Here is a 27,662-nt window from a genome sequence, read left to right as displayed (position 1 = left end):
TCTGCTTGCTATGTGCATGTTTTAAAAGACAGCAGTTTTGTGGATGGACAGAGAGATCACCTTTTTTATAAGGAGTTTTCTAGGCTGCTTCTTTCCACACTTTCAGAAGCACTATGGAATTGATAGCTTTACTTCAGCTCACACAGTATCTGGTAGAAACACATGCCCCAGTGAACAGTGCTATCCGCAGGGATGAAAAGAATCCTTCTTTCATGAAGTGTTGGACCTTGTTTTCTGTAGTCCACTGTGAAGATGTTCTGACGTGTAAGGGACCAACAGAGGGAAAATTCTGTGTTAAGTAAGAATTTTCATTCTAAGAATCTGTGTGTCAGACAAGTTGAACCTCTTTGGTGCATTGTGTTATGTCCAATTTTTTTTCTTTCTTTTTTTTTCCTTTTTTTTTTTTTTTTTTTTTTTTTTTTTTTTTTTTTTTTTTTTTTTTTTTTTTTTTTTTTTTTGTTGTTAAGTAGTTCAAAGAGACCAAGGAGTCGCAGGCTATCCTTTATTTAATGTTGGAGGCTCCTCTTTAAGGAAGGTTCTATTGCAAAGCACTATGAAACTTGCGTGGAGCTAGTATTTTTCAGCTTTGGAAGCTGTCACTCTGGAAGGCTCTTCCTGAGGACGCTTCCAAGCCAGGCTCAGAGCAAAGAGCTAAGGTGCCCCCAGCTGTCACAGCCGGGGGCAGTGCCCCACGGTGACAGCTGTCTGACATGGAGGGGTTTCAAATGAAAAGTCAGAGGTAAGACAGTTTTTTCCTTTCATATTCTCAGGGGGATAATCTATGCTGATATCTGCCTCTGCACACCAAGGGGACTTTACTGCTTTAATTACAATGCTATAATTAAGGAGGTACAACTCTACCTTGCTAGCAGCTCTGTGATTTGTTGAAGCAGGCTGTGTGCTTGATACAACTAGTCAGAGGCAGCTCCCTGAGAGCCTATAATTTATCTATAAAAGTCTCATTTCCATACTTCCACGACCATCCAGAATTTAAGTGTGTATGGGTGTGTTTACTTTAAAAAAAGATTTTTTTTTTTAAGATTTCCAAACTGTTGTTGTTCTGTTGGTGGATTTTAATTTGAAGTCGGGATGCACCCTGGCTTAATGGCACAACCTTAGAGTGCGCACTTCACTTGCTCTCAGCATAAGGACATTAATTATTATGTTTTCTGCAAACCTTTTATGAGTGAGGTTTTCCAGGTTACACGCTGCAGACTAAAGAGCATTTCGTAATAGCGGTTTTAATAGGATCTAGGCATTCCTGGTCCTGAGTTCAGCCTCTGCCTGTTTCAGACCTAGAGAATTATTCTCTACGGCTGAGCAAGGTAGTTAATTATTTAAACAATCAGACAGCACCAATGCAGGGCAGAAGCGAAGGGGTGGGAAATGAGTGTATCTTGGCAGTCAAGGTCCTCGGATGAAAGGGAGTCAGATGCAAGAGACCACTTTATCTGATTTAACTTGCCAGTTCAGTCTGAGCATCCCTCTTCGTTGTAGGTGAGTATCCTAATCACCAAATTTCTGATTATTCTGTAGTAGCTTGCCCTTTTGTATATGTTTAAAAAACAGCTTAATTCTACTGCAGAATGGGGAAAAAATGTTAAACACCAGGGTTTTTTGGTGGAATAGAATTCTTGTCTTTCAGGTGACCTCATGTTTTATTAATTATTTAATATGTGTCTGTTCTGTACAAATAAAGCTATAACTGAAGCTATTGAGATCTATAAGACTGCAGAATATATGTTGCAAATATCATATTCATCTCACTGGAGAATCAGATTAGTATAACTTAATCGTGAAACGCTGGAGGGGCAGTTGCTACCATTTGTCTCATATACCTGTGTATCATACTGTCTTACTTTAGATATATTAAATCTTTAATATTCAGTAATAACGTATATTATTTTACCCCAAATAACAGGGCAGAAGATTATGTAAATTTATTTTGCTTAAAGCAAATTTTCCACTCAAGATATATATATTCTTGGAGTTTAGTCATAGTTTCTACTACAATGCCAAGGGAAGTGCCTTCGAAAGATCTGTCAATGTTTAGAGCCAAAGAGGAGAGCTGATTTAGAGGCAACACTGAGAAGGAGCTAGTAACTACACTTAAATTACTTTCTACAGATGTGTGGTATGCATCAGGTTTATCTCCTCATTGTAAAAATCTTGTGTAGTAAAAGATATTTGCCCTGATATCAGAAAGCGGAACTTTTGCTTTTAACATGGTGTGAGCTCATGTGGAGCTGCCCTGCTCAGCATGCACACTTGTCTCAGCGCTGCAAACATAACAACTACTCACCGAGCTGCCAGTGCGGAGACTATATTCTTGCTGTGGTTTGGAGTTTTGAGGAACACAGCTAATCTCTCTGTGTTGCTTCTCGTTCTAGTGCTCATGATCTCACAAAATGGGATCTGTTCAGTAACTGCTACAGATTACTGAGAACTGGAATCGAACACGGAGCTATGCCGGAACAGGTACAGTAAGCCGTGCATACATTACATCATTTGGGGACTCAGGTGTTAGAGAGGTTTTATTTATCTATCTATTTATTTATTGAGTTTAATTCAGTATGCTTCAGTTATTCAGGAAAATCATGAGGTCTTAAATGAAATTACTGTTATACCTCTCTCATGTTGTGACATCATCTTTTACTATATTCTAATAGTTTTTTGCTTTGTTTTGCTTCCTAGTGTGTACATAGTATCTTTTATCATCAATAGTAATCTGGTTCATTACCTCACCAAACTAATGGATAACACTGTATCCTTGAAAACAAAAAGTATTGACAATGAGCTGCTCCTGTTTTTCCTTCCCAAAATGCATTATAAATTTTACATGTGATTTAGCAATATGCTTGATATTTCCAGTGTGCTGTGATTCTTTGTGTTCCCTCTGTTACAGATAGTTGTTCAGGCATTGCAGTGTTCCCATTACTCCATTCTCTGGCAGCTGGTGAAAATCACTGAAGGCTCCCCTTCCAAAGTAAGTAGGGATTCAATCAATACAAATTTTACTGGAGAGACAGAACTTGCCTGAATATGTGTTAGACCTGATTTTCTATAAGTTCACCCAGTGCACAGTGATTTTATGTCAGTGAGAAGGAGATATCAAATGTTTGTGTTTTCATTTATTTAATATTGTTAAGATCTGTTTATCATCACGAATTTGCCTAAGTAAGCTGTACGATCAACAGTGAAGGCTCGTCTCTATTGGGATTTAACACCTGTTGATTTTTATGATTTTATCACTGAAGATATTTAATGTGCTTTGTTGCGAGTTCAGCAATTTGCATGAATCATAGAATCAGCAAGGTTGGAAGGGACCTTTGGAGATCATCTAGTCCAACCCCCTGCTCAGCAGGGTCGCCTAGAGCTTGAATGGTTAAGTAATGTTGTCAGGGCTTACCTAATAGTTGCAAGCAATACTGTTGATTTCTACATTGTGGATAGCTTAATATTTACATGTGTTTATTGTGTTTACCTTTTGCTTCCATTTTTTTAATGTTGCTAAATAGAAAGGTCAGGTTGCTATCAGTGACTAATAAAAAGTAAGTGTATGCAAGTGTAATGCGGTAAGGACAATGATGCATGTAACTAATTTATTATATGTAGGCTTTCCTGGGTCTTTTCTTAGCTTTTTCTCAATCACAGGGCAGAATTATGCCTTTTTAGGACTATTTCAAAAGGACTGCATCAAATCAAAGCACTATGAAAACAGAAATAGTATGTGTATTCCCCATTAGTTTCAAAAAAAAAAAAAAAAAAAAAGTAAAGTACTATAAAATAAGCATTTAATGTGTGTAAAAATGGCAAAAAGCATCGTAGTTTTCTGGAATATGGATGTGTTTGATATCTAAAAATAGCTCCTGGAAAATAAGAGCTATTGTTATTCTTTACTCAGGCTTTCCTGCACATTGCCCTCGCTCGTCTTTTCAGAGGTGTTGGCTGCATCTCTTTAGCATGCTGGTAGTGTACAGTATCACACCTGGACTCCTTACAGCAAAGAAAATTGACTACATCCCATTTATTTTAAATGATCTCAGAATCTCGTCACAATGAAAGAATCTGAAGTGCTCCTGGCTAGCGGTATTGTTGTGCTTGGGGAGAAAGTTTCACTTCAGCAGAAGGAACTGAATAACTCAAAGCAAATTGCAGGGGCATACACCCTTAGGTTCCACCCTTAGGACCATAAAACCAGCACACCAGATCTCAGCCTAATGCTTCCCTAGTAAGGGAAATGGGATTGCTGAGTATGGGGAACCAAGCACTTAGCGCAGAGGCAACCCCTGGTCAACTAGCCAAGCCTAGATGCTGTCTTCAGCTGCTTTATTCAAATGTTCCCCATGTGCTCTGGTGGGGATTTGCTAGGCAGCGCACCCACTCGTGAAGGTGTCCAGTAGCTCCATCCTGTTTGCGAGGCCCCACGAGCTGCAGTGCCCAGGTGTGCCCTGCTCTGGGCTCATACACACATACACAGAGCATTCAGTGAGGATCTTCTCTCCCTTTACTGCTTTTCTCCCCCCCCCCCCTTTTTTTTTTGAACTAAGCACGGTAAGATGCTGCAGTACAGCATGAACGGTGCTGAGTGATAGCTGTCAGCATTGTTGGAAAAAAGGCTTTGTGGTTTCTTTTTGTCTAATTATAGCAAAATAAATGTACTTACCATAAATTATAGCTGGCAGCTGACATATACAGTATCTGTCTGCGTAGGAGCTAGGCAGGAGCTTTGCATTTTGGAGCCAAAGTGTGTAGACTGTTGTTTGCAACGATGGCATGGAGGACCTCTTAGACTGCAAGAGAAAGAGCCCTTTATATATTCCAGTCATTGGGGTTTTCTTGGAGACAAGCTCAGCACGGTTTTGTGCCTTAGCCTTCTTTTTCAAAATAGGATACATACCTATGATACATTGTTATATGAGATAAACGCTTAATAGCCTTGAGCTTTCATGTATTTCTAATACTATTATAATTCATATTACTCATGCTATAGGTCTTAGAAATGGAAAGAAATGTGAAAGATAAACTGTGAAAGACTTCTTGAAGTAAAAGTCAGTTCTGCTTCTGAAATCTCTGATGAAAATCATAATTACTCTAACCTATATACCTCTTACTGTTTTAATGTTTGGAGTTTCACCTCTAGCCCTAATAAATATTCAGTCTGTTCTGTGAGTTAGTTCAAGAGAAGCATCGCATTAATACCCTTCATCTCTTCATAGCTGGCCAGGAAGCCAGCTTTTCCCACAACAGAAACAGGATAAAGAGAAATCCTATGAACCTGAGGTGACAGTAGCATTTTCTATGTGTTTTCCTATCAAAATTTTCATTTTAGTTTGTTGATTGTGAAAATAAATCCAGTCTATATCTGTTTCCTAATCCTTTAGGAGATCGTTTTGCCCATGGTTGTTTGCCATGAGCTAGCCTTAAGAATTAGCAAGCACTAAAATGGAATGACTTCAAATGTGTGATGATTTATGGGTGAGGCAAAGTCATTCAGGCTCCTACAGCAATAGTTCTGACACAGTATTTTAATATGTAGGTCCATCCAGATTTCCAGTGGTACTTTGCTGTAGTTGTGGTTATCGGAGGACATACAAAGGTGATGGTTTGTAGGCAGAAATGGTATCTTTAACAGACGAATAGATACAGTTGTAAAAATCAGGGAAGCTTTTGGGCGCGCCACCTCCTCTGGTCTGAAGTACAAGTGGAAGATTACAAAGCAAATCAAGTGCTTGGAATGGATTTAGGTACAGATCAGGTAAATTGTCTCCAAAAGAAAAGGAAAAGGTCATTGGTACCTATGGGGTGAGGAAAGGGGGAGGGGGGTACCAAAACACAAGAAGTGGGTAGGAGGTGGATACTAGGAAGGGGAAGGAAGATGGATAAAAGATGAAAAGATGAATGTGGAGAAGCGAATTTGTAATATGCAATAAAACTAAGAGCACCCAGCTGAGAGATTGGAGGTGGAGTGATTGATTTGTAAATGTTCATCCACTGCCACCTGGTCATTTGTGTGAATTCATGCTGGCAAATAGTAGTTACTCTTATTTTGCGTATGCAGTTACCATGTAGACAGACAGTGCACAGGATAAAGTATATTAAAATCAGGGGATTGTGAGTACAGGACTCAAGGATGTTAACGTTTCTGTGGGAGGAGGTATTTATTTTGGGAGTAGTGGCAATATATTAGCAAGTTTTACGTTTCTGAATCAGGTGTGTGCTACATCTGTTGGGTGTACTTCGCGCTACAGGGAGTGTGCTTGTGACGTTAAGTTCTTTGAATGTGGGAGGCTGTTTAGAGGGCAGAATGGGTGATTCTGGTAGGATTTTTTTTGGAATGGCATCTTCTAGTACAGCAAATAATTGCTAAATGATTTTGTGTATTGGTTCCAAGGAAGAGTCATGTGTGACATGCAGAGATACACAGTTGGGAGCAGAATCTTTCCAGGAATGAAATTACTCTTTCTCTAGATGGCAAATGTGCTTTATATGTTGCAGACAAAAACTGCTCCACTTGCGTGGTTTAAATCACATTAGGACCAGGGCAGCTTATTGATTCATTAATGACACACAACTAACCTGCACTCATCACACCAGCTGCTGTTATCCAGGCCACGTTAGTAAGAGGAGGCTCTGCGGATTCCCCTGCACTACATAGTATTACAACTTACATTGACCGTAGCGCTGAAGAAAGTGATGTTCATATGAAAGTGTTTCAGAGACATTTGATGGAAGGGTGATTGTTTGAATTAATAGGAAGGTCGAGGTTCTCTGTCAAATGCAAAAAAGATCTCACCAGTCATCTGCAGTAAAGCTTAGAGTTGGAGAACAGTTATTTTAAAACTCTTCTTCAAGATGGCCTGTGGAAAAAATGACATGTTGTGGAATCATCTTAGTGCCTAAAATCTGAAAGGAACATTGGTTACTGAAAGCAAAGCTGTAGCAGATAAGGATGAAATGGATGAGCCTTGAAATATCCGAAGGCCGACGCTCTAATCGTTGGTCATCTTCTCATAAATGTTCCTGGCGGGTTGTGAGGCCACCCGTAAGTGGGTTGTTGGTTCACAGCCCTGTGCTGTTCGTGATCAGTAGCACAGTACTGGGGGGAGTACTGGGTTATACTGTGAAGTTTGTGGAAGCAATCTGTTGCATCCTAGAGCAAACCTGCTGTTCCAGTGAAAAGGGGCTTGAAGTTGGCTTCAAAGGAAGCTGACAATTTCTCAGCAAGAGTTTTCTTGTCCATATCTCTTGGGGGAGGGGGGGGAATACAATCTTGAGGTAGAAGATTCGGGGGTTAAATTACACAGTTGTTTTTTCCATCTAGATTTCTGCATGTGTTCAACAAACCAGGTGCCTGAGCCCATTATACAATGCACTGTGCATGTATGCAATCAAAAAGAAATTATACGTAGGAGACCTTAGTCCGACCTCTTAGCACAAAGCCGTGGATAGAGCAGGCATTCAGGGGCAAGGCAAAGGCGAAACAGTTCTGAATGAGCAGCAACCAGCCCAGCCAACGGCATCGTTATTAGGAAGTGATTAGTAGTCAAAGGAATTAGTAGAGGAAATTTAAAGAGGGATTTAAAGAACGATGTAGAGGTTTGGTGACTTTTCGTATGTGTAGACGCACAATGAAAGGCCCAAACTGCTGAAGGGAAGAAAAGGGTCGCAAGACGCACAGTGATGGATTGTGTTCCCCAGCAGATCGCAAGTTAATGGCTTTTGAACGTTGTGAAGCTTATCCAAAAAAATCGGAGTGATTAGGAGAAGGATGTTAATATGGCAAGTAAATAGTTTAGAGAAAGGGCAATGGACAAATACAGAGAAAAGCCTTAGGCTTGGAGGTGATCTTTGCAGAAGCCCGGGATTTCTAAACGGCTTCAGTGGCCAGCGAGCTTCGTACTGCAACAAGGGTTTAGGTGGCAGCGCGCGAGTGCAGCTCTTCTGCTGCAGCTGGTGCCCGAGCCAGGGCAAGCTCTTGCTCTTAGCTGCCCAGTCCTGATTTGCACTAGTTACATGTTGCAATGTTATACTGTACAGCTGAAGTGCAGGTTATTTTTATCCTGGCTGAGTTCAGTGATCCAGTTCACAGTGTGACACCACAGTTTTACCTTCACTACCAAGAAGGGAGTGATTTTTTTTATATCAGTTTTTCATCTGAAGCCAGCGTATCATGTAAGCACCCTTCAAAAGCCTTGGCTGTGCACCTGAGACAAGAGACCTATTTTTTTTTCTTTCCACTCTATTAAAAAAAAAAAAAAAAAAAAAAAAAATTACCACTCTGCAGTTTTCTGGTGATTTCTCCAAATGTAGAAAAGTTCCAGATGGCTCTGTTGCAGTGTTTAGCAGGGCTTTCTTTTGCTGCCTGCAACTCTTTGAAATTTAATGTTTGTAATACTATGAAGTGAGAAGAATATAATGAATAACATTATATCTAGGTGTTTTTCATTCTTGGAGAGAAAGAAAGATGGCAGACATACTTGCTCACTTTTTAACCTTTTTGTAGGATTTTTTCATAGGTTTTAGTTTCTCTGTTGAATTCATTAACATCTATATAGAAATAATGGTGCTAAAATAGGTTATTGAAGTAATTGTAGTATCAGTGTTTAAAAGTGTAAATCAGATGATTATGTAACAGTGAACGGATAAGCCTGGCCTCAGTCCTGGCTAAAGTCTTGGGAAGGCTGACAGAAAGCACAGTCAGTACAAGGCTGAAGGACAGAAAGAATATCCTAGCAAGTAACGTCAGGAGAAAAATAAACTCATTCTTGAGAAGGTACCATTTTGACTGAAAAAGGATTCTACTCTGAAATACCAATTTGTGTAAGACATTAGTATCACGTTGTGTTTCGGTTAAATATTTGAGTATGTGAATTTAATGAAATTCACACCCAGTAGCTCAAAGCTGGGTAATTTATTAGTGAAAATACGCAATTGGGAAATCATTGTGCAGTGGCACTGCTTCTCATGCATTCCAGAAGGGATCCCTTCTTGTCTCAAAAGTGATTATTGCTTTTGCCCATGATCAGGAAGGGTAAAGTGAAGTTATTTAGAATGCATTCTAAAAATTAGTAAAAGTTGATTGTGGATAATGTAGATCACTTGATAAACAATATCTGATTTTTAAAAAGTGGCATTTTAATGCCGCCAAAAGGAAGACTTACATCTGGGAGCAAGAATGCTCATCAGTAGGAAGTTGTGATTCAGAAGAAAGCTGATGAGTGAGATAATTGTAGCAATCTTACTGATCATGTAACTGCAGCGTAATGCAGTGGCATGAAGGGCTACAGTGATCTTTGGCTATGTTAACACAGCAAATTGAATAGCAATAGGAAGGTGATAGAGTTCACAGAGCTTAAGACTGTGGCTGAAGTACTGTCCAGGTCAGAAAACTACACGTAGTCTATTGAAAAATTATAAGAGGTTCAAAGATCTAGGAATACTTGGATGCTTCAGCATACTTGCAGAGATGCCTCCTGTTGTGAGCCAGTAGAAGGAAGAACATAAGGACCACAAAAAGGCTTTTATATAAACAAAGAGTAACAAGATCTTATGATAGGAAGCAGTAAAAAAAAAAGCTAAAATTAGAAATGAGATGCTTGTATTGAACAGCCAGCATAATTAAAAATTGGAATAGTTCAGTGAGGAAAATGTTGCAGATAAACCATGTAGATTCTTTAGATTTAGGTTGGGTGCTATTCCGTAGGACACTGTCTTTCCTCTGAGAAGTGCTGCAGGTAGCATGGAGGAGGGAAAGTTGGCAGTGGTGGTAGGCAGCCAGGCTCCGTATGTGGCTGTAATGATCCCTTCTTGGCACAAAACCTGTTATGGGAAAACTGGGAAAGATCTTTCAAGCAGTGGCCCCAGGGCATGAAAGAAATGCTGCCTTCTCTGTAAGGCACTGGCTGGGATGCCCGTGGAATAGCAGCAAGGCTGGACGCTGGGAGGCACGGGGCTGCTGCAGACACTTTGGTACTCGAGGCGGGAGCAGACAGGGCAGAACCACTTAATTGCACCGTCTGAGCGATACAGGGTAGCAGGAGACGTTTGTCGCTGCTGACGAAGCTGGTCCTCTGACAAAGCGTGAAGCTAACACAAAGTCCTGGTGATTTGTGGTTCTCATTTTCTTCTCCATGTTTGGTTTTGTCCTAATGTGAATAAAATAACTTAGTACAGCCAGGAAGCCTCATACATGTTCAACAAGTTCTTGTTGTTACAGCTTTTCACATAAGAAGGGTCCTTTCCTTCTGTAATCGATTTACTGCTTTCATTTGGCTATTTTTTGTATTCTTATGATTATGCTCCAGTATCTCACGTTTTATTTTAACTTGTTTTCACAGTTTACCTATTCACTTTGTTACCCTTAAAAAATAAGTATTCAGCATGGTACAGCATTAATTCCTCCAGGTCAAAGGACACAGCGTTCCTCTTGAACCAGCCAGCTTTGGTACCCAGGTTTAAAATACTTGTTGATTGTCTCTCAGATCCAGGTGATCAAATGCAGTCATTCATTTATCTTTGCCCTCATAAATCCTTCCTTCTGCAGATCAACAAACCTCCCTCCTTCTCTTGTAAGTCATTAAATTTCTGTGATTTGCCTTCGTATCTCCCCTCTGTGCAGACAGTTCAGATAACATTTTAGTTGAACTTGAGACATGTATTAGTATTTTACTTTTTTGGTTGTGTTTGTTTATCTGCATACAGAATTCTTTATAAAACACCAGGTAGGCTGAGCTTGTTGTGTTAAACTTCTTGTTCTGAAACATTTATGATATAAAATACAGACAATTTTAACTCATTAATATATTATTTTATTATTATTATTTATTGCAGGGAAACTTTGGGCCATTCCTCTGAAAACCAATAACTAATTTTAGGAAGATTTTCACTGCCTTTTTATTTTTGTTTGGCTAATTTAAAGGATTGAATGTATGAAATTACCACCATCTTTTTGTTTTGCTTTTTCCTAGCAACCTCTTATTAATACTTAGTACTTATGAATACTATTAATACTTATCCCTTTCTCATGTTTATTCCAGGAGGACTTGTTAGTATTGAGAAAAACTGTGAAATCCTTTCTGGCTGTCTGCCAACAGTGTCTATCAAATGTCAACACTCCAGTCAAAGAACAGGTAAAGGAAATGTCAGTCACAAGCTTTTACAAAAGTGTGAATATGGAACGGTAGTAAAACTCAGATGTTTACTGTACTGAACTTGAAGTAAAATTGTGTGCCTTCTGTCTAAATAAAACTTTAACAGATACTCCATAAAAAGAGCTATATTAAAAGCACATTCAAAACACAGTTAATGTCAAATTCATTTTTGATACAGTGTAACAACAAGGATTACCTTGGTGTTTAAGCCTACGTTCAGCTGTCATAACTTTGGGCATCTAATTGAATCACCTTAAATATATGCCTATTTCTTTAGACTATTATAGTATTAATAGATAGAAATAGGCACTTTCAGAGGATGATTCAGACCTTAGATGGGCTGAATCTCTCTCTGTATATGTCTGAGCCTTCTTCCCTAATAGTGGCTAATAGGGAGGCTAGTGACTGCTTTCCTGTCAGGATTATATGCCAGAAGTTATCAGATAAATCTAAACCTTGATTATTTTTCTCATTTTGTTATCCTAATAATTCAGTTAAGTACAGTAGCAAATACTCTGTCTCTAGCAAATATTGTGGCTCTGTTTCCCATAGGTAGCTAATGGGAGAAATTTAAGGCTTCCAGCAGTACAAGTCATACTGCTGTACATCTCCTAGCAGAAGAAATGCTGATTAATTCTACAAAGATAGTCTGAATAACACTAAGAAGGTAGTGTCCACTCACAGCAAGTTGTCCTTTGACAAACAGTTATGTCTCCTTGAAGAATCAGAGTAAAGTATCCATTTACACAGTGTCTTTATTATGCAGATATCAAGCTCTGAGGGGTTTCTTTTCAGTTCTCATCAACTTAATGATTGTAGCTTAGGTTGCTATGCTTCCTTGTCGACTAATAGGCTAATGTGTGCATCTTTCTGCATTTATATGTGTGTGCACACATGGGTATGTATATATGTGTAGGGATCAGATTTCTTGTGGTTCAGTGTAGTCATCCAATACTCCATTCTAGATTTTTGGGAAGCCAAACAAGCACGAAGCAGAAAGCTTCTGCTGTATGTATTTAGAAATTTTAATGAAAGAAATGAAATCCAAAGGCATGTTGAAATAATTTGTAGTTTCTGCAAAAAACAATAGCAGGTTTGCTTGCTGAGCTTTTATATTTTGTATTATATCTGTTGACATCCTTTAGCTGTTTACAAATTGCATTTCTCTATCAACCATTCCAATATTTTGCAAAGACTGTAACAAACTAACTGGCACACAGTTACTTGCCAGTATTTTTTAAAAGGTAATAGTTTCTAAAACATAGTTCTGTTTTTTTGAAAGATAGCTCTGCTTGGAGCTTCCATTGTGTTGTAAAAGTTCATAAATAAGATGTCTTGTAGACCTCTATAACTGATGTATTTTGTAAAGTCTTTGGGTGTCTCCTAGACTATTTGAGTGAGATAAATCTCCTGTGACTAGATGTTGTCTACCGTATGGACACGTCTCTATCTTAGCCCATTGCTGTCTCTATACTGGACAGAAATAGGCATTTTCGGTGCATAATTCCTATGCTATTTTTAGAAGTCTACATCAGGATGTTTCTAATCATATCCTAAAGTCCAGTGAGTGTAAAAGGAGTCAGATGTCATCATCTACTTTCACTGAGATGAATCCCATCTTTTTGGTTTCTACAGGCAGAAATCCCAAATACTGGCATCTGTCTCCAAAGTCTATGTAGGTCATGGTTTAAAGTGATGTGCATTTTGTTGTCATCTTCGTCATAGCTCATTCTAATTTAATAACACACTCCAAAAGATCTGCTATGATATTCATTGCAAAGTTTTAATTTTGGACATTTGTAAAGGAGATTGGTCTCACTCACTGCTTTTCACTAGGCCTCAGTTCAAGAATATGTTTGAACACATAGTTAATTACTTTTCTATTCACCAAAACACTTAATCTAAGCATGCTCTTTTAAATGTAAATCAACGAGAGTTAAAAAGGATGAATTTGATTTTTTATAGAGTAGGACCACAGTACTTGATTGAAGCCTTGGATTTCACAAATCTGGCAGAGTTATTTTACAATCTCTCTGCAGGTGACAGCCCCCTTGGGTTACCACTCACCTGGGAATTGTGACTGACGCTGCCCTGAGTGGGGCTCCTGCAGGCTCCCAGGGAAGGAGGCAGCACTTCCAAGCGGCGATCTTCTAGCAGTCCCTTTACGCGTTCACGCTTTGAGCCTTCCTCTCCTCAGCTTTCAGAACCTGAGTTGAGAGACAGAGAAGCCAGGGTGATTAAGAAGCACTTTCTGAAAGATGCTTAGGTGTTGAATGTAATGCAAACGAACACAGCTGGCTGTAAGCCTCTGACATAAGCCTCAGGGGAAAATAGTGTTATTCTCGTGCGTGAGAGTATACAGATAACCCCTCGAAGAGAAAGTTATTAATAGCTGCCTTCCTTTCTCTTTTCCCAGTAGAAGTGTATAACAGGAATGTGCATAAATCTTGAAAAGTCTGCCTGTGTCAGTTTTTATTTAGATTTGAAGGCTCTGTGGAGTTACTCGATTAGTTTTGCAGAGAATTGTTAAGATTCTGCAAAGATTTCTTTGGTTATAACTGCTTCTCTGTGTTTTCAGAATATAACAGTGACTCAGCTTGGCTTTTCCCTCATCATGTATTTCAATCTTTTTGCCTGTTTAACTTTTCTAATCTTTTCTAGAGAGGTTTTTTGACTGCTACTTTGGCTCCATTCCTTGGAGCTGAAGTAAATTCAGACTTCTTTCCGTAGAAAAGAAATAGAAGTTTAATATGAGTCATCCTGGACATTGAAGAGGTGGTAAACACGGTTCCTTATGTAGGAATCAAAGACAACATTTTACAGCTAAGGGAAACTTTTGTGGACGCTTTTCACAGTACGCAAACTACTACAACTGTGAATGACTAAAGAAGGATATTTAATAACTAATATTGGGGCAATATCTGAAAATCAGATAAAAAATATTTTTTACTTCTTTTTACTTTCTTTTACTTAATGCTTCTGACTGCATTTATCTTTTGCCTTTCAGGCGTTCATGCTGCTTTGTGATCTCTTGATGATTTTTAGTCATCAGCTGATGACTGGAGGTCGGGAAGGTCTTCAGCCTTTGGTGTTTAATCCAGATTCAGGCCTCCAGTCAGAACTTCTCAGTTTTGTGATGGACCATGTCTTCATCGATCAAGATGATGAGAACCAGAGCATGGGTATGTTTCACTTTCATGTTTTCTACTTAGCTTTTTTTTTAATAACAGAGACAAGAAGAAAGAAGCAAATAAAAGTTTCAGATCAGTTCACCGAAATGTTTTCAAAATTATTCCTTCTTTATGTTTTTTTTTTGGTGGCAAATATGGATATGAAATATTCAATATCACATGCATTAAAGAAGCAAATATATTTCACTTCATAAAAAGAGTTGTTTCCAGAAGACGTGGGAGTAGTCTGTAAATTGCATACTATAAGCCTGTACAAAACTATTCGACCTTTACTGATGGATATTGTTCTTAAAAATATTTTTTCCAAACACTACAGTTAGCAGCAAACTTCATTTAATGTGACTTCAAGGGAAGAAGTATGATAGAACAGTACTTAGAAGAGAAATCCTTCAGAGTTGCTAGGTAGACTTATAGGATTCCTGAAGGTAAACTTCACCAGCAAAGATTTAGGCAAAGAAAGCCTTGAAAAACTCTGATGTTATTAAATAGACTTCCCTTCTGCTCTCCGTCCCAAAACTAATCAAATCAAATTCAGGACATTCTTGAGCTGAAAAAAGTTGGAGAGTAGGAGAGTGCTTGGGGAAGTACCACATATGCGCTTTGCTTCCTTGTTTCCTCAGCACCCATTTGAGAGCGGATACGAGACCAGGTGCACCCATGCTCTGAGCTGATACAACCACTCTAAACTTAAAAGGCAGTAGATTTTTCTTGTTTTGCCTCCACGCTTCCATTTACCTCGAGCCGTTTTTTTTTTTTAATGAAAAATTCTCTGAGAGATTTTCTCTTATTTTTGTTTTTCTTTTGTATACCTTTGAGATATACAGAGAACCTTCTTTGAGGTTACTTTTCTTGTGTGTGCCTTATGCAGCAAGGGCTTGGTCTCTCCTCATGAGCAAATCCTTTGCCATCTAGGATTCTTGCTGTTCTCTGAAATCCTTGTTCTTAGTAGGAAATAGTTCTTATTTTATTTTTCTTAATGTAAAACTGTATAATTATTAAGTCAGTCTTACAGCATCCCTCCTCCCAGTTTTAATATTTAAGCTGTGGCCGATCTAGCACATAGTATGCTAAGTTCCTCTATGTCCTTTTGTTATCTTATTCTAGGACATACGGTAGGTATTTCAAGGTTCCTCATCTCCTCAGCTAAAACTCAGATAAGGCTTTGTAGAGACACCATGTGACAAAGTCAGTAAATTTGTCATCAGCTCTGGAGTTGCCAAGTGGAACGGCTGCTCCTCACAGAGACTGCTCTGGAGGAGGGGAGCTTGGGCGTGCAGTTTAGAACTTCGTCTGGGGAAGGGCTCAGTTCTGGAGCTGAATATAAAAATACTGCCTTTTCATCTAGAACTTTCAAAAATCTCAGGATCCCAAAAGGTTTCTTTCAGTCAGCTGAATGTAGAACCAGTGCCAGTGAGGAAGCATGAGAGCAAGAGGCTTCAGCAGTCACTGGCTGGTTCCCAGGGGTAGGTCTACAAATTGCTTGTTATCCTGGCATTTGGTTCCAGCGTTTCTGGTCCTGCTTGCCATGCACCAAGTTCTCTGTGAGTCTTTAGAACTGACATTTTCTGTGGACTCTCTTCACAGCACAAATTCAGTGGGCCTGGAACACCATCAACTTTGCTTGCATTTCCTGTATTTTCTCCATCTATACAGCACCTTAACTGCATGCCCTCTTCAGAAGTCCTTTCCTAAATTCAGGACCTCTGGGAGTAGTGCTGAAGATCAGCTCTTCCTCCTCTTTCTCTGAGAAAGACTGCACTGCCCCCTAAGAAGGGAAGCTGTTGTGGAGCCTTTACCATTTTTTACAATGTGATCATTGTGGCCCTATGCAATGTTTTCTGGGAGCTGTGCGGATTGTGGCCAAAAGTATCCTTTGCCTTCAACTTTCAGGCTCCATATATGGATGTGACCAAAACAAAGCTCTGCTAGAGTGAGAGAACTTTTCAGTCAGAACCAGATCACCCTTCCTTTCATACACAGGAGATTGAGGTCACTCTATCTGTAGGTGCCCATGTGGCTAACTTCATGTTTTTGTTTATCAGCTGGGGAGAGGGAGGCTTGTCATTAGGTCTGTTTTTAAATAACTCAGTGCTGTTGGTGTGCGTTGTAAATGCCTAAATACAAGTGCAGAGGTATCCGGTTTCTGAAGCCTAACTACCATTGCACAAGAGATGGATTCCCAGATAGTCATGATACAGCGGTGCTGCTGGATGCGTACCGCAATGCTGTTTTAGGCACATTTTCCAAACCTCCACTCAGCTCAGATACTTGTGTGTTACTGTGGCACATAGGTGCTGCTTTAGATCTCTTAATACATTAGTAAATAAAAGTAAGTGCTCAGAAAATGTATTCTTCCTCTAAAAGTGCTCTCCAACTGAATTTTGTTTCCCATCTTCTAGCTCACCTCCTTCTCACTAGCTAACATCCTTGTTGAACATCTCTTTATGGGTTGCTGTGGCCTGGGAAGAATATATTGTGAAACATAACTTCATTAGAAATCCACGGTGCAAGTTAATCTTGCCGTGCGAATTCCATGTTCAGAATAATATGTCAAGCATAGATTTTAGGAGGATAGTGTCTAATTCTTTGGGCCCTTCAACAAGATGGCTGCTCCCTAACTTCTTGAGATGGGCCTGTGAAGACAACATAAAGATGGATGAAGAGATTTCTTCCTGTATGTAATCTCCATTCCTTAATACTACTTTGAGTCCATGAAGTTGATCTGACCATTTGACTATTGTTATTCAAAACACATCAGTAACTGTAACAGGAAATAAGGAAAATGTGGGGAATGTTATTGGACTTCAATACTGTAGGTTAAAATACCAAGGGATTAAAACATGCTTATGTATCCGCTGTCAACTTGATTGCCCTTAAGAGACTGATCAAGTTCAAGACTTACACACTGTGGGTGTATGGGGACTGTAGTAAGACAGCAGAGATTGTCAGTGACACTATGTCCCTCCACCGCCATCCCCTAGGTCTGTATTTCTTCAAATTGTTTGGATTCCTTTCAACAACGAGCCCTTCCAGATACCACAAAATGTTTGTCATTATCACAATTGTTGTAGCTCATTTCAGTTTCCAAGTTGTGGAATGTGCTTTTATTGTATGATGCCATGTTTTAGGTTTTATGAATATAGTTTTATTTTCATTCTGAGTGGGGACTTTTATGGGGATTTAATGCTTATGACATTAGGATTCAGTGCTAATATTTATTACAACTGAATTATATCTACTGTTTGTTGCTCTTTTAGAGCCAGGGTTTTCATGCCTGAAAATCCCAGACATGTGGTAGGGGTATTGCTGCTTCTAATTCTTCTTACATGAAATATCCATATTAAAGAAGCATCTCCAAATATCCATTGATTACACTGGTTAAACAAAAAGCACTCAACAAGTCTTCACTGTGGCCTTTCTCAGGTTAAAGAAAATGAGTGATTTAATATCCACGTGGATTATGTTCAGTATCGATTCAGGACTACAGTTTCTTTTGGTCAATGGTGTGTCACCTTCCAAAACTTTCCTGAATTCTCTAACACAGGCAGGATGCAAAAATTATCACCTCTCATATTAGCTTCTCCGGCAACAACCTTTGCTTCGTTTTGAAGAAGTGAATTTTTCTAAAAGTTACTCTTTTATTATACTTAAGTAACATTGCTTTAGAACATAGCAGATGTTTATAAGCGTTTCTGTCTTTGTTGCTGCTTTCAGAGGGAGATGAAGAAGATGAAGCTAACAAAATAGAAGCTTTACATAAGAGAAGGAACCTGTTGGCTGCCTTTAGCAAGCTGATAATTTATGACATTGTGGATATGCATGCAGCAGCAGATATCTTCAAACACTACATGAAGGTACAGCTCTGTGTGTTCTCCTCCTCTTAACACAAAAATCGTAGAGTCAGTTCATCTGCTCCTTTTCCTCCAAATGCAGTAGTTTAAGATTTAACAATTTTGAAAGCTTTTTCCACCCTTACCTGATTTGATTTCTGTAATAATTTTTCTTTTTTAAATTATACCTATCACCAAGATGCATTAAGCTCTGAATGTCCCTTCCAATGTGGTAGGAGTGCCCTATTAAAGGCTGCACCAAAAGTTGGTCCTACAGAGTACAAAATATTTTCAGAACACCTTACATTTAAAGGGAATTTTTTATCTTGTTGCTCAAATTCACTCCTGGAATCCACAATAGCAGTCATCTGTTCAGAGTCATATGTCACATCTTTCCTTGTTCAATCTCCCAGTTTTGGCACTTGCCATAGTAAGGAAGTCAATTTTTCTGTGGGGAAAAAGACATTTTAGACAGGGAATTGGTAAGGAAAAAAAAATACATGCTATCATTGTAAATGAGTATGTGTTAACAGAATGTCTTACCACTTTAGCTGCTTCCATACAATACTTAGGCCCTAATGAAATTCAGACACACTTATTGCTGAGCTACCACTTAATCCTGTTTTTGCAGGTTTACCTGCCAGAGAACATGCACATTAGTCCTGCTGACACTGTGAAACTACTTGAAGCTCTTCAGCTTCTATCAAAACACTGAGTATAGCCCTGCCTGCCCCTCTGTAGGCAATTAGTCATCACAAAAGACGGTCAAGGAGGAAAAACTCGAAGACAGAGTGGGGAGAGAAGGTCCTTTGCAGTAGACCAGGGTTTAGGATGTTGTTGTGAAATGTAAAGGATTTAACTTCAAATCCTCTGTTCATTTGGAGCATGCAACACAGCACAGTCTGCATTGCGCAGCTATCAGCCAGGTGGCTGTGCAGGGTTAGTCTTGCTTAGGTTTTTTCCCCAGAGCAGGAGTTTCAAGCTGAAACTGTCAGATTCCAGGTTAGTTTCCTCACCATGCACTGTATCTGGAGCTTCCCGTCTGTGTGTTAGTGTCTGCTTACACTTAAATTGTTAAGATTGGTCTGTTGGTTTAATATGATACTGTTTCTTAGAATTTGCAACCACCAGTCACTTTCATCAAATGTTTGATTTAGCAGAGGAAGTACTATCATCTTGTTTGTTTTTCAACATATTTGTTTCAAAAGATAATAAATGAAGAAGTTCTTGATCTCATCACTGGTAGATGCAGGCTATTGATCAGTTTAAATTTTGATACTGAAGCAGTGCCTCACACTCAGTGAGAAACTATTATTTCAGATTTTTTTTTAGGAAACTGCTGCCTTTTCAAAAGAATTACAAATAACCTTTTTATCAGGAAAGCTCTGAGAAAATGTATGGCAGATTTGATTTAAAGAGGGTTTCTCCCACATTTTTTCTAGTACTACAATGACTATGGAGATATCATTAAGGAAACCTTGAGCAAAACAAGGCAAATTGATAAAATCCAGTGTGCAAAGACGCTCATTCTCAGTTTGCAGCAGGTAAGTATTGATTTTTGTTACAAATCTCTCATTACAAAATATTCTGTGCAGGATTTCCCTCTGGTGCCCTTTACAATGAAGGGAAATAGTACAGTTCTGTTAAGGGGTTATCTTGCTCCCCGATTTGGGCTGTCAGCGTTCGGTTCTCTCTACAGTCTTGGTCTCCCTAAGCCAACCCAAGCAAAGCTTTGGTCACATAAAAATGGAAGAAGGGGAGAGAAAAGCCTTGAAGGCAATTTAGTCCAAGCTGGTTCGTAATTTTTGTTTACTGGTGTTTAGTGAGCAAGAAGAATTAGGATGATTTTTTTTCTCTTTATAATTTACTGGATATAACGCTTCATATTTTGTCTAAATACAGATTGACATTTTCAAACTCTGAGCAAGTTGCTTAAGTCTTCCGACAGTATTAAACATGTTTTTTCCTGACCAATTTGCTTTAGAACAATCATAAATTATTGACTTGATGGTGAAATCCATCCTTGTTCTGCTGGCAGCACAACACGTATGCTTCACTAAATACCATTTGGTCCCTTGAAGTAGGGGGCTACATCCATTACACAGAGAAATTACTTATATAAATAAGATATTTTCCAATCAGCTGGACCTCATGAAATTCATTTCAGAGTATAAAGGAATTTGCTGTTGCAATCTCAGAACTGATACCTTGAAAATCTCAAACCTGATACCTTAGAAAACATGAAAAGAATAGATGAAATTCCAAAGAATTGAAGAGTATCAAAAGTAGTTCATCTCTTCAAAGAGTGGAGCGAGGAAGCAGCTAGGAGCCATAGATGGGTCAGCTTGGTATCAAAACAAATAATTAGACAAGCTATTTACAAGAGCCTAAGTGCGAGGTAACAACCAGTATGAATTTTTCAAGGAGAAACCAGGTCAAATTCAGCTGCTTTCATTAATTATATGGCAACAGAACTTGCGGGCTGAGGAGAAACAGTAAATTTCGTGCAACTTGATTTAGTATTGCTGTTGACACCATGTACTGTGATGTTCTCAAAAGCAAATTCAGGAAAATGTGATCTAAATGGCAGTACCGTAAGAAGATACAGAACCGATAGCAAAACTACCGAGTAGTTGCCTGAAGGTCACTGTTGCAGTGGAAGGGTATTGCCAAGCAGGCTTTGAAGGTGTCTACCCAGGAATACTGTTTAGTATTTTCATTGTCTTGAATGATGGGAATAGACATTTGCTTCCCAAATTCATAGATGATACTGTGATCCGATAGGTGATGCAGATATTTTAGAAAATAGGGTGAGAATCCAGTATCATCTTGATGAATTGGGGAAATAATAAGTTTGCAGATCAATAAAGGTAAGTGTAAAATGCTGCGTTTAAGAGTTATCATCTGCATGAGTACAAGATGGGGGGACAGTCAGCAAACAGCAGTTTACAAAGAAGAAAGCTTGGGAACTGCCGTGGATCATAACAAGAATATAAGTGAACTCTATTACGTTGGTGTGAAAAAAGTCATTGTAATGTTCTCTCTTAGCCTTAACAGGTTAAGAGCAAAAGTTTTTCTTAAGAAGAGTGTTTCCTAGTTCACAGTTTTTAACAACTGAATTCTTTATTTAGCTGTTTAATGAGCTTGTGCAGGAACAAGGTCCCAATTTGGACAGGACATCTGCCCATGTTAGTGGAATTAAGGAATTGGCCCGCCGGTTTGCCCTTACTTTTGGCTTGGATCAGATCAAGACAAGAGAGGCTGTGGCCACGCTACACAAGTGAGTGGTGGTAAATACACTAGATTTTCATATTCCTTCAAACTAAAAGTTTTGCTCAGCATACCTTTTTTAAAGATATATAATCTAACTAGATCATGCAATAATTATATTCTGTTTTTAATTTCTGTAGAAAAAGCAATGCCATGGTATTATACATTTGCATGAACCACACCATTATGGACTCTGTAGACACCAAGGATTTTATTAAAAAAAAAAAAAGAAAGAAAGTACAAGATTTACTTTTTTTTTTTTTAAGTGAATTTAAGCTCTTTATCTAACTGCTGGGTAGGAAAGTGCAGAAAGATGCTGCTAAATATAAATGATGACTTTCCCATGATATAAAATAGTTAAAATATTTAAGTTTGCAATCTCAGAGCATTAACACTGAGACTAGCAAAGCACGATCAGGACTAGGTGTCTGAAAGGCTGAGACTAACATAAGGAATTAGGCCGGAAAAAAAAACGTAACTGGTGCAGAAGAAGGTTAGAGGAGACAAAGAAAAAAAGAGTTACAGCAGGAAACGAAGAGTCTGATAAGGAGATATCCCTAGTATCAATCTAGTTGTTCTGTCTCACTGAAAGAGAAGTAGAGGAAGAAGGGGAATGTCATAGTATACCAGTGAAGAGTCAGCAAACCTATATCACATTGAGAGAAAAGAAATTCCTTTAGCTGTAGTAAATAGTTCAGAGTGATTGGAAATTGTAAATAAGGAAAAGAAGGGAAAACAGATGAATAAAATCACTAGGCCAAGAATCTTGTCTGTTTTGTTGGATAAGTACATTTTTGGGAGCCCTTTATGCTATTGTAAATGCTTTTCTCATAGAGCATAAATACATACGTTCTAGCATTTCAACCTTCAAGGCTAGCAGACCACGAGAGGAAGCGTGAGCAGGCAGGCTGGCTTTGCATCTACTTCTCTGCCTCCGACACTGCAGCAAAGTTGCTTTTGTGGCTGTCTAGCTCAGTAACAGTTGTGTCGAGACCTTTCACAACATGGCTCAGTTGGAGGATTCCTCTGCCAGAGGAACCAGAACTCAAGCTGGTTGTTGCTGGGAAAGGTCTCCGTTCCTGACATCTGCTGAAAGGCCACATGGAGCTTTGTCTTTCTGAGGAATACAGGCATCCAGGCGTTACCCCTCTAGCTAGTGCGCTTACTGTTTGCGTGAAGACCTCTGAGATGCACTGCCAGACAAAGGTTATTTACCAGTAGCCACAGTTCTTTGAAATCTACAGCCGTTCTGCACTTCCCTTCTCCTCTCACCCACACTCCTTCCTGGGTTACCTCCAAACTAGGATTCTGTGACTGAAAGGAAATGAAAATGCTGCCAGACGCTTTCCTGCGCCAGACAGCAGAGAGGTTAAGGCATACATGTGTCATTTATGGGTAGTGTGAAAGTAAATTTTTTTTCTCTAGTCTCAAATGGTAAAGCAAAAATAAGGCAGAGTTGCTTGTATGAATGTAGTGGTAAGTAAATTCTCTTTTCTGACTCTTGACGAGTTAAGTTGTATCTTTTTATATCTTATATTATATATATTATTCTCAGTGGGAGCTTCTGCCTCGTGCAGAAAAAATAATGAACCAGTCTGTTATTCCTGATAAGGCAAGGGCTTTCAGCACTGGCCAAGCTTCTTAGCTTGTGGTTTAGATCCTTCTAAACGTGCGGTTGGCAACATCTTGTCCTCATGATTCAGTCGTTACAAATTCCAAGGGAAAGCTCCGAGGGAGCATTTGATTCTCCCCATATCCAAAAGCAGCTGTTTGCTATTAATGAAGGATAAAAGTAATGATGGGATACAAAGAGTTTTATTGCAGTTCAGATTTTGGGCAGCATTTAGAGGTGATGGGGTGATTTTTAAAAATTTTAACAAATCTCTGAAAATTTTAATATTTCTTTACCTTAGAGATGGCATAGAGTTTGCCTTCAAATATCAGAATCAAAAAGGACAAGACTATCCACCTCCTAACCTTGCTTTCCTTGAAGTGCTTAGTGAATTTTCTTCAAAACTCTTGCGGCAGGACAAAAAGACTGTGTAAGTAAAACCTTATTTTCTTCCATAGGTTGTGCTGGGCTGTGTTAATCAGTGTAGTGTGTGCTTAAGCTCCCTGCTTTGAAGTTTTCACAATCTAACAGGGGTTATAAAAGTCCAGTGAGACTTTTTACATACATAGTTATTCATTGTTTTATATATTAAGATAATAAATGAGGAAGAGAATCAAATCCACAGATTAAGTGACTTTGAGACCTCACAAAAGAACGTTCTTTAAAATTTCCCTTGGAGCACTGAAAATTAAAAAAAAAAAAAAAAATCCTACTACCAAAAAATGAAAAAAAGTTAGCTGTAAACAAAATTGCTGCAGACCTGTAAACATTGCACTAACATCTGTTTGGGTTAGATATTTGCAAAAAATGTAAATAATAATAATAATAATAATTGTTGCTTGTTTTAATGTGTTGAGTTAAAGTTGGCAATAAACAGTTCTCAAGGCTTCTGTTATTGGCAGAGTGGGATGGGGAAATGGGATGAGAGATGTCACTGTTGTGGGTAAGGACAGAGCAGGGTGGTGGGGACCTGAAAGGATAAAACAAGAAGCCTAAATTTGATACAGCAAGCAATGACTGCAGATGAAATAGTGGAAATGAAATAAATTGGAGGCATTGTTATTAAGATCTGAATAGAGAGCAAGAAATACTCTTTTAAGAGCAATATTTGAATGGTCCATCAAGAGGAATGGTAGATGGCAAGAGAACTGGCAAAAAGAAAACTGCATTAGTAAACACAAGTTAGTAGTAAAGATGTGCTGTCAGCATCTTGGCAGAGAGGAAGCTCTAGATTTTTAATATATTCTGTAGTAAATATCCAGGATTTGGCCATAGTATAGTAGCAGTAGTAATGGAAAAAATTAAGGGGAATGAAGTCAAGCATCATCGAAGAACTGTATGCCCATTGCTTGAATAAACTTATGATCATTTAAGAAATGCAGTAGCCAGACTTTCCAATTTATGGTTATAGGTATCTTTCCAGATGATTTTTTGACCACAGTGGGTTATAGTTATACATATCTGCTTTAACTAGCTCAACTGACTCATTTTGTCAGACTTGTCTTAAGTTTTCCTCTGAAGTAATTTGTTTTAAAAGACTTTTCAGTAGAGTTAACAATTATGAATGTTGTAGCTCTAGGCTTGTTCTAAGAAATGTGTCTTGGTTAACTTTGCATAAATTTTAATGTATGCATACCTAAACCAATCCAGCTAAAACAATAAGGGAAAAGGTTAAACCAGTTTGAGAATTCACTGATCCAGTTGAACTAGATTGGGACTCGGATTTTCAGACTGCTCTTCATTTTTGCATCCTCAAATTTTACCAACCTGTGCCCTGTTCTTTAAGATAGGACTTAAGAACACTCTGGTTTTATGACTACCTTCTTAGCCGAACCGTAGGCTCTTCTGTATCTGGTAGTTAAAGTGTCAGTATCCTAATTCTAATCTAATTTCATGGAGTTTATTCTTCCTGTACAGTCTTCCTCTATTCCACAGGTCTCTCCAATGTCTAATAGAGTTATATCATTCTCTATGCAGTTTACTTGACAATCCAATTTGACTGATCCAGTGCATGGAATTCAGTATTTCAGGGAATACTACTATGGAGATCTTGTTCTTTAGCCTTTTACCTTACCATTTAAAATTGTTCCTCTGAGGCTGTCCTCCTCCCCTCACTCACTGGTGTCCTTTCTCAGGACTGCAAAGATTCCTGCAGTGGGATCCATTTCTCCTAATCTTAGCTGTCTTTGTTGCAGTCTTCTGTATCTGAGCTATTTATTTTAGCTGCATTTGAAAATCCATGAAATGTCATAGGCCCTTTAGGGCATGATTAATCTTATCTATTCTAAATTACTACTTTAAGATGAGTTCAGACATGTGCTAGGTTCCACTGACTATGTTGACTATGCAAAAAATCAAGATAGCTTGCTTATACGTAAAGATTTCTGTTGGAGATACCTGCATTCAGTCCCTTGTGAGATCTGTCAAGTTTGGACCCATCAGGCAATGGGTGCGTTGCCTGCAGTGCTTCGCTGGCATTACATGCTCAGCTGTACTCTGGATAGATGATTTGCCCTTCTCAGTAGCATGACTCCTCCAATCCACAGGGACCTCTCCCCCTCCCTGCAAAGGGGTGGCCTATGAGGAAGAAGGTACATGACCACCATCTGGTGGAGAAGTCCTGCGTACAGGATCATTTACCTCCCTCCCTGGCTTGATCTCCTTTTGCCAAATGGCTGCCCTACACTCAGCAATGGACTGTTAGTCTGGAGGCAGAAGTGCTCCAGGCTAACTCATCAGCATAGCTGCGTGTCTTCCAGAGTCTTCCAGCCTGGCTTCCCAAATTTAAAAATATGAATTATCTACTTGATGTGCCTGCATATGTCATCTGTCCTCAGTGCAAAGTACCATTTTTGTCACAATGAATGTAGTAAGCACCACTCTCTGCTGGGATTCTGCTTCCTTTCTGGTTTACTGCTGTTTCTTTGTTCAAGGGGAAAATGGAGACATTTTCAGTTTGGAGTCAGCATTTGCTATGTTTGGCAGCCCTATCATGAGTTGTGCTCAGGGTCTTAGTAAAAGAGTGTATATAACCAAATATACAAATATATAACAAATATACACTGCTGCCAGGGCAGCAGCATTGGTTTAACTTAGTTTTTCACTCCTGTTTACCTGACTTCTCACTTTGAGTAACCTCCAAAATCAATTATAGCTATTTATGAATTTATTAAAATCTGTGGCTTTATTTTAAAGGGTGCCTTCAGGGTTCCAGACTCTTATGCTTACTAGAAAAAGACTTACACTAACCAAGCTGTAGATTCACAGGACAGGTACAGACAGGGAAGTTCAGAGGAATTCATCTAAGACAGCAGAGGTGAATTGCCCTTTGGAGGTACTTATTTTGCTCAGATAGAGGCAACTTTTTTAATTGTTGGATGCCTGAAGTCAGATGAGATGGAGCCTCAGCATGGTGTTCTTCCTTCCAGAAGTTCGGAGTTTGTATCCCAGTTGAAGCTGATAGGAATTGCCAGTATGCAACTCCTCTAAAACGGCAAGCAAAAGCTGTCTCAGGTTTGGCATCTAGTCAGTAGGGAACGAGTGTATTTTTTTTTTCTTTCTTCACTATTGAAATAATCTGTGCACTCTGATTTTAGAATTAGAAATGGAATGGAGGAATACTTCTTAATTTCCAAGACTATCGTGCAGATAAGTTCTCTAAAATCATGATGCACTCAGTGGTGTGATGTTTGACACTATAGAAGAGAGAGAATAAAGCAAGAATTTATCATTCAGTGTGAAGATTGGATGTTAATATATACATGAAAAGACTGATATAGAAGGAAGAAGCAATCACAATGTTGAATAAAACAATGGAGAGAAAAGCTGTTGTTTCCTGAGCTAAGTCATCCTGCTCACCAAATCAAAACAAAATCCCACTGAAAAATTGGATGTGACTGTTACCCAGGCATACATTGTGTGGCTTCTTATCCTATTCTCATCCCTAGACCACTAATAAGTTTGATCCTGCCTTGAGCTAACAGAGTGATAGGGAGAGGCAGAGTTCATTTCCACGTGGAGTTCATGGTTTTGACTCCCGCTGATGACAACTTGGCAATGTGATGTTGAATGAAATCATGATTAAAGGCTGAAAGGAACAGAAGAAATGCTGCAAGGGTATCCTTGGCTGTCTTGCCTAACTTCTGAACACTCAGTTTTCAAGCTTGAAGAATGCTCGTTGGAATCACTTTTATGTGGTTTCTCATATTCATTGTAAGGACTATCTATGATAGCATAATCAACCAATGAAAAAAGAAAGTAACTCAAATGTTCTCCAGATTGTATACAAGAGGGAGGTGGTTTGATTTTTTCCTATAAATTAACAAGTGTGTATTGGACTTCTCCATGGCAATTGAACAGATTTCCAAATTCTTCACTGAAAAATAACTGCATTCTCTTCTTGTTCCAAGATGCCTAAGAATGTCCTACGTTTCCATAATAGTAGTTCAAGTTCAGGCTGTCTGTTTACATGGTAGCAATACATAGAAGTGGTTTCCTTGGAATGCAGAACAGAAAAGGAATTCAAGTAGTGTGTGCTGCAAACAACTGCAGACAAATGTGGGAGGAGGATGCCGTGAGAGAGAACATCTTGTATTGTTTATCTGTG

At 38.9% G+C, this 27,662-nt stretch overlaps 1 protein-coding gene across 1 annotated transcript in view; it reads left to right on the top strand.

The window, feature by feature from the left end:
• The window catches only part of STAG1 (STAG1 cohesin complex component), a 141,391-nt gene that overhangs the window by 103,430 nt on the left and 10,299 nt on the right, over positions 1–27,662 (top strand). The window contains exons 21-28 of the mRNA XM_085303921.1: positions 2,391–2,478; positions 2,906–2,986; positions 11,040–11,132; positions 14,161–14,335; positions 18,059–18,198; positions 19,617–19,718; positions 21,306–21,454; positions 23,358–23,486. Coding sequence (XP_085160047.1) covers positions 2,391–2,478; positions 2,906–2,986; positions 11,040–11,132; positions 14,161–14,335; positions 18,059–18,198; positions 19,617–19,718; positions 21,306–21,454; positions 23,358–23,486 — 957 coding nt within the window. The remainder of the gene's footprint in view (positions 1–2,390; positions 2,479–2,905; positions 2,987–11,039; positions 11,133–14,160; positions 14,336–18,058; positions 18,199–19,616; positions 19,719–21,305; positions 21,455–23,357; positions 23,487–27,662) is intronic.

Source organism: Rhea americana, unplaced genomic scaffold (assembly GCF_003343005.1).
Source record: "Rhea americana isolate MKP2758 unplaced genomic scaffold, rheAme1 scaffold_200, whole genome shotgun sequence".
Classification (NCBI taxonomy): Eukaryota; Metazoa; Chordata; class Aves; order Rheiformes; family Rheidae; genus Rhea; species Rhea americana.
Note: the sequence above shows the minus strand (reverse complement) of the source record. Positions and strands in the feature narration are given on the sequence as shown.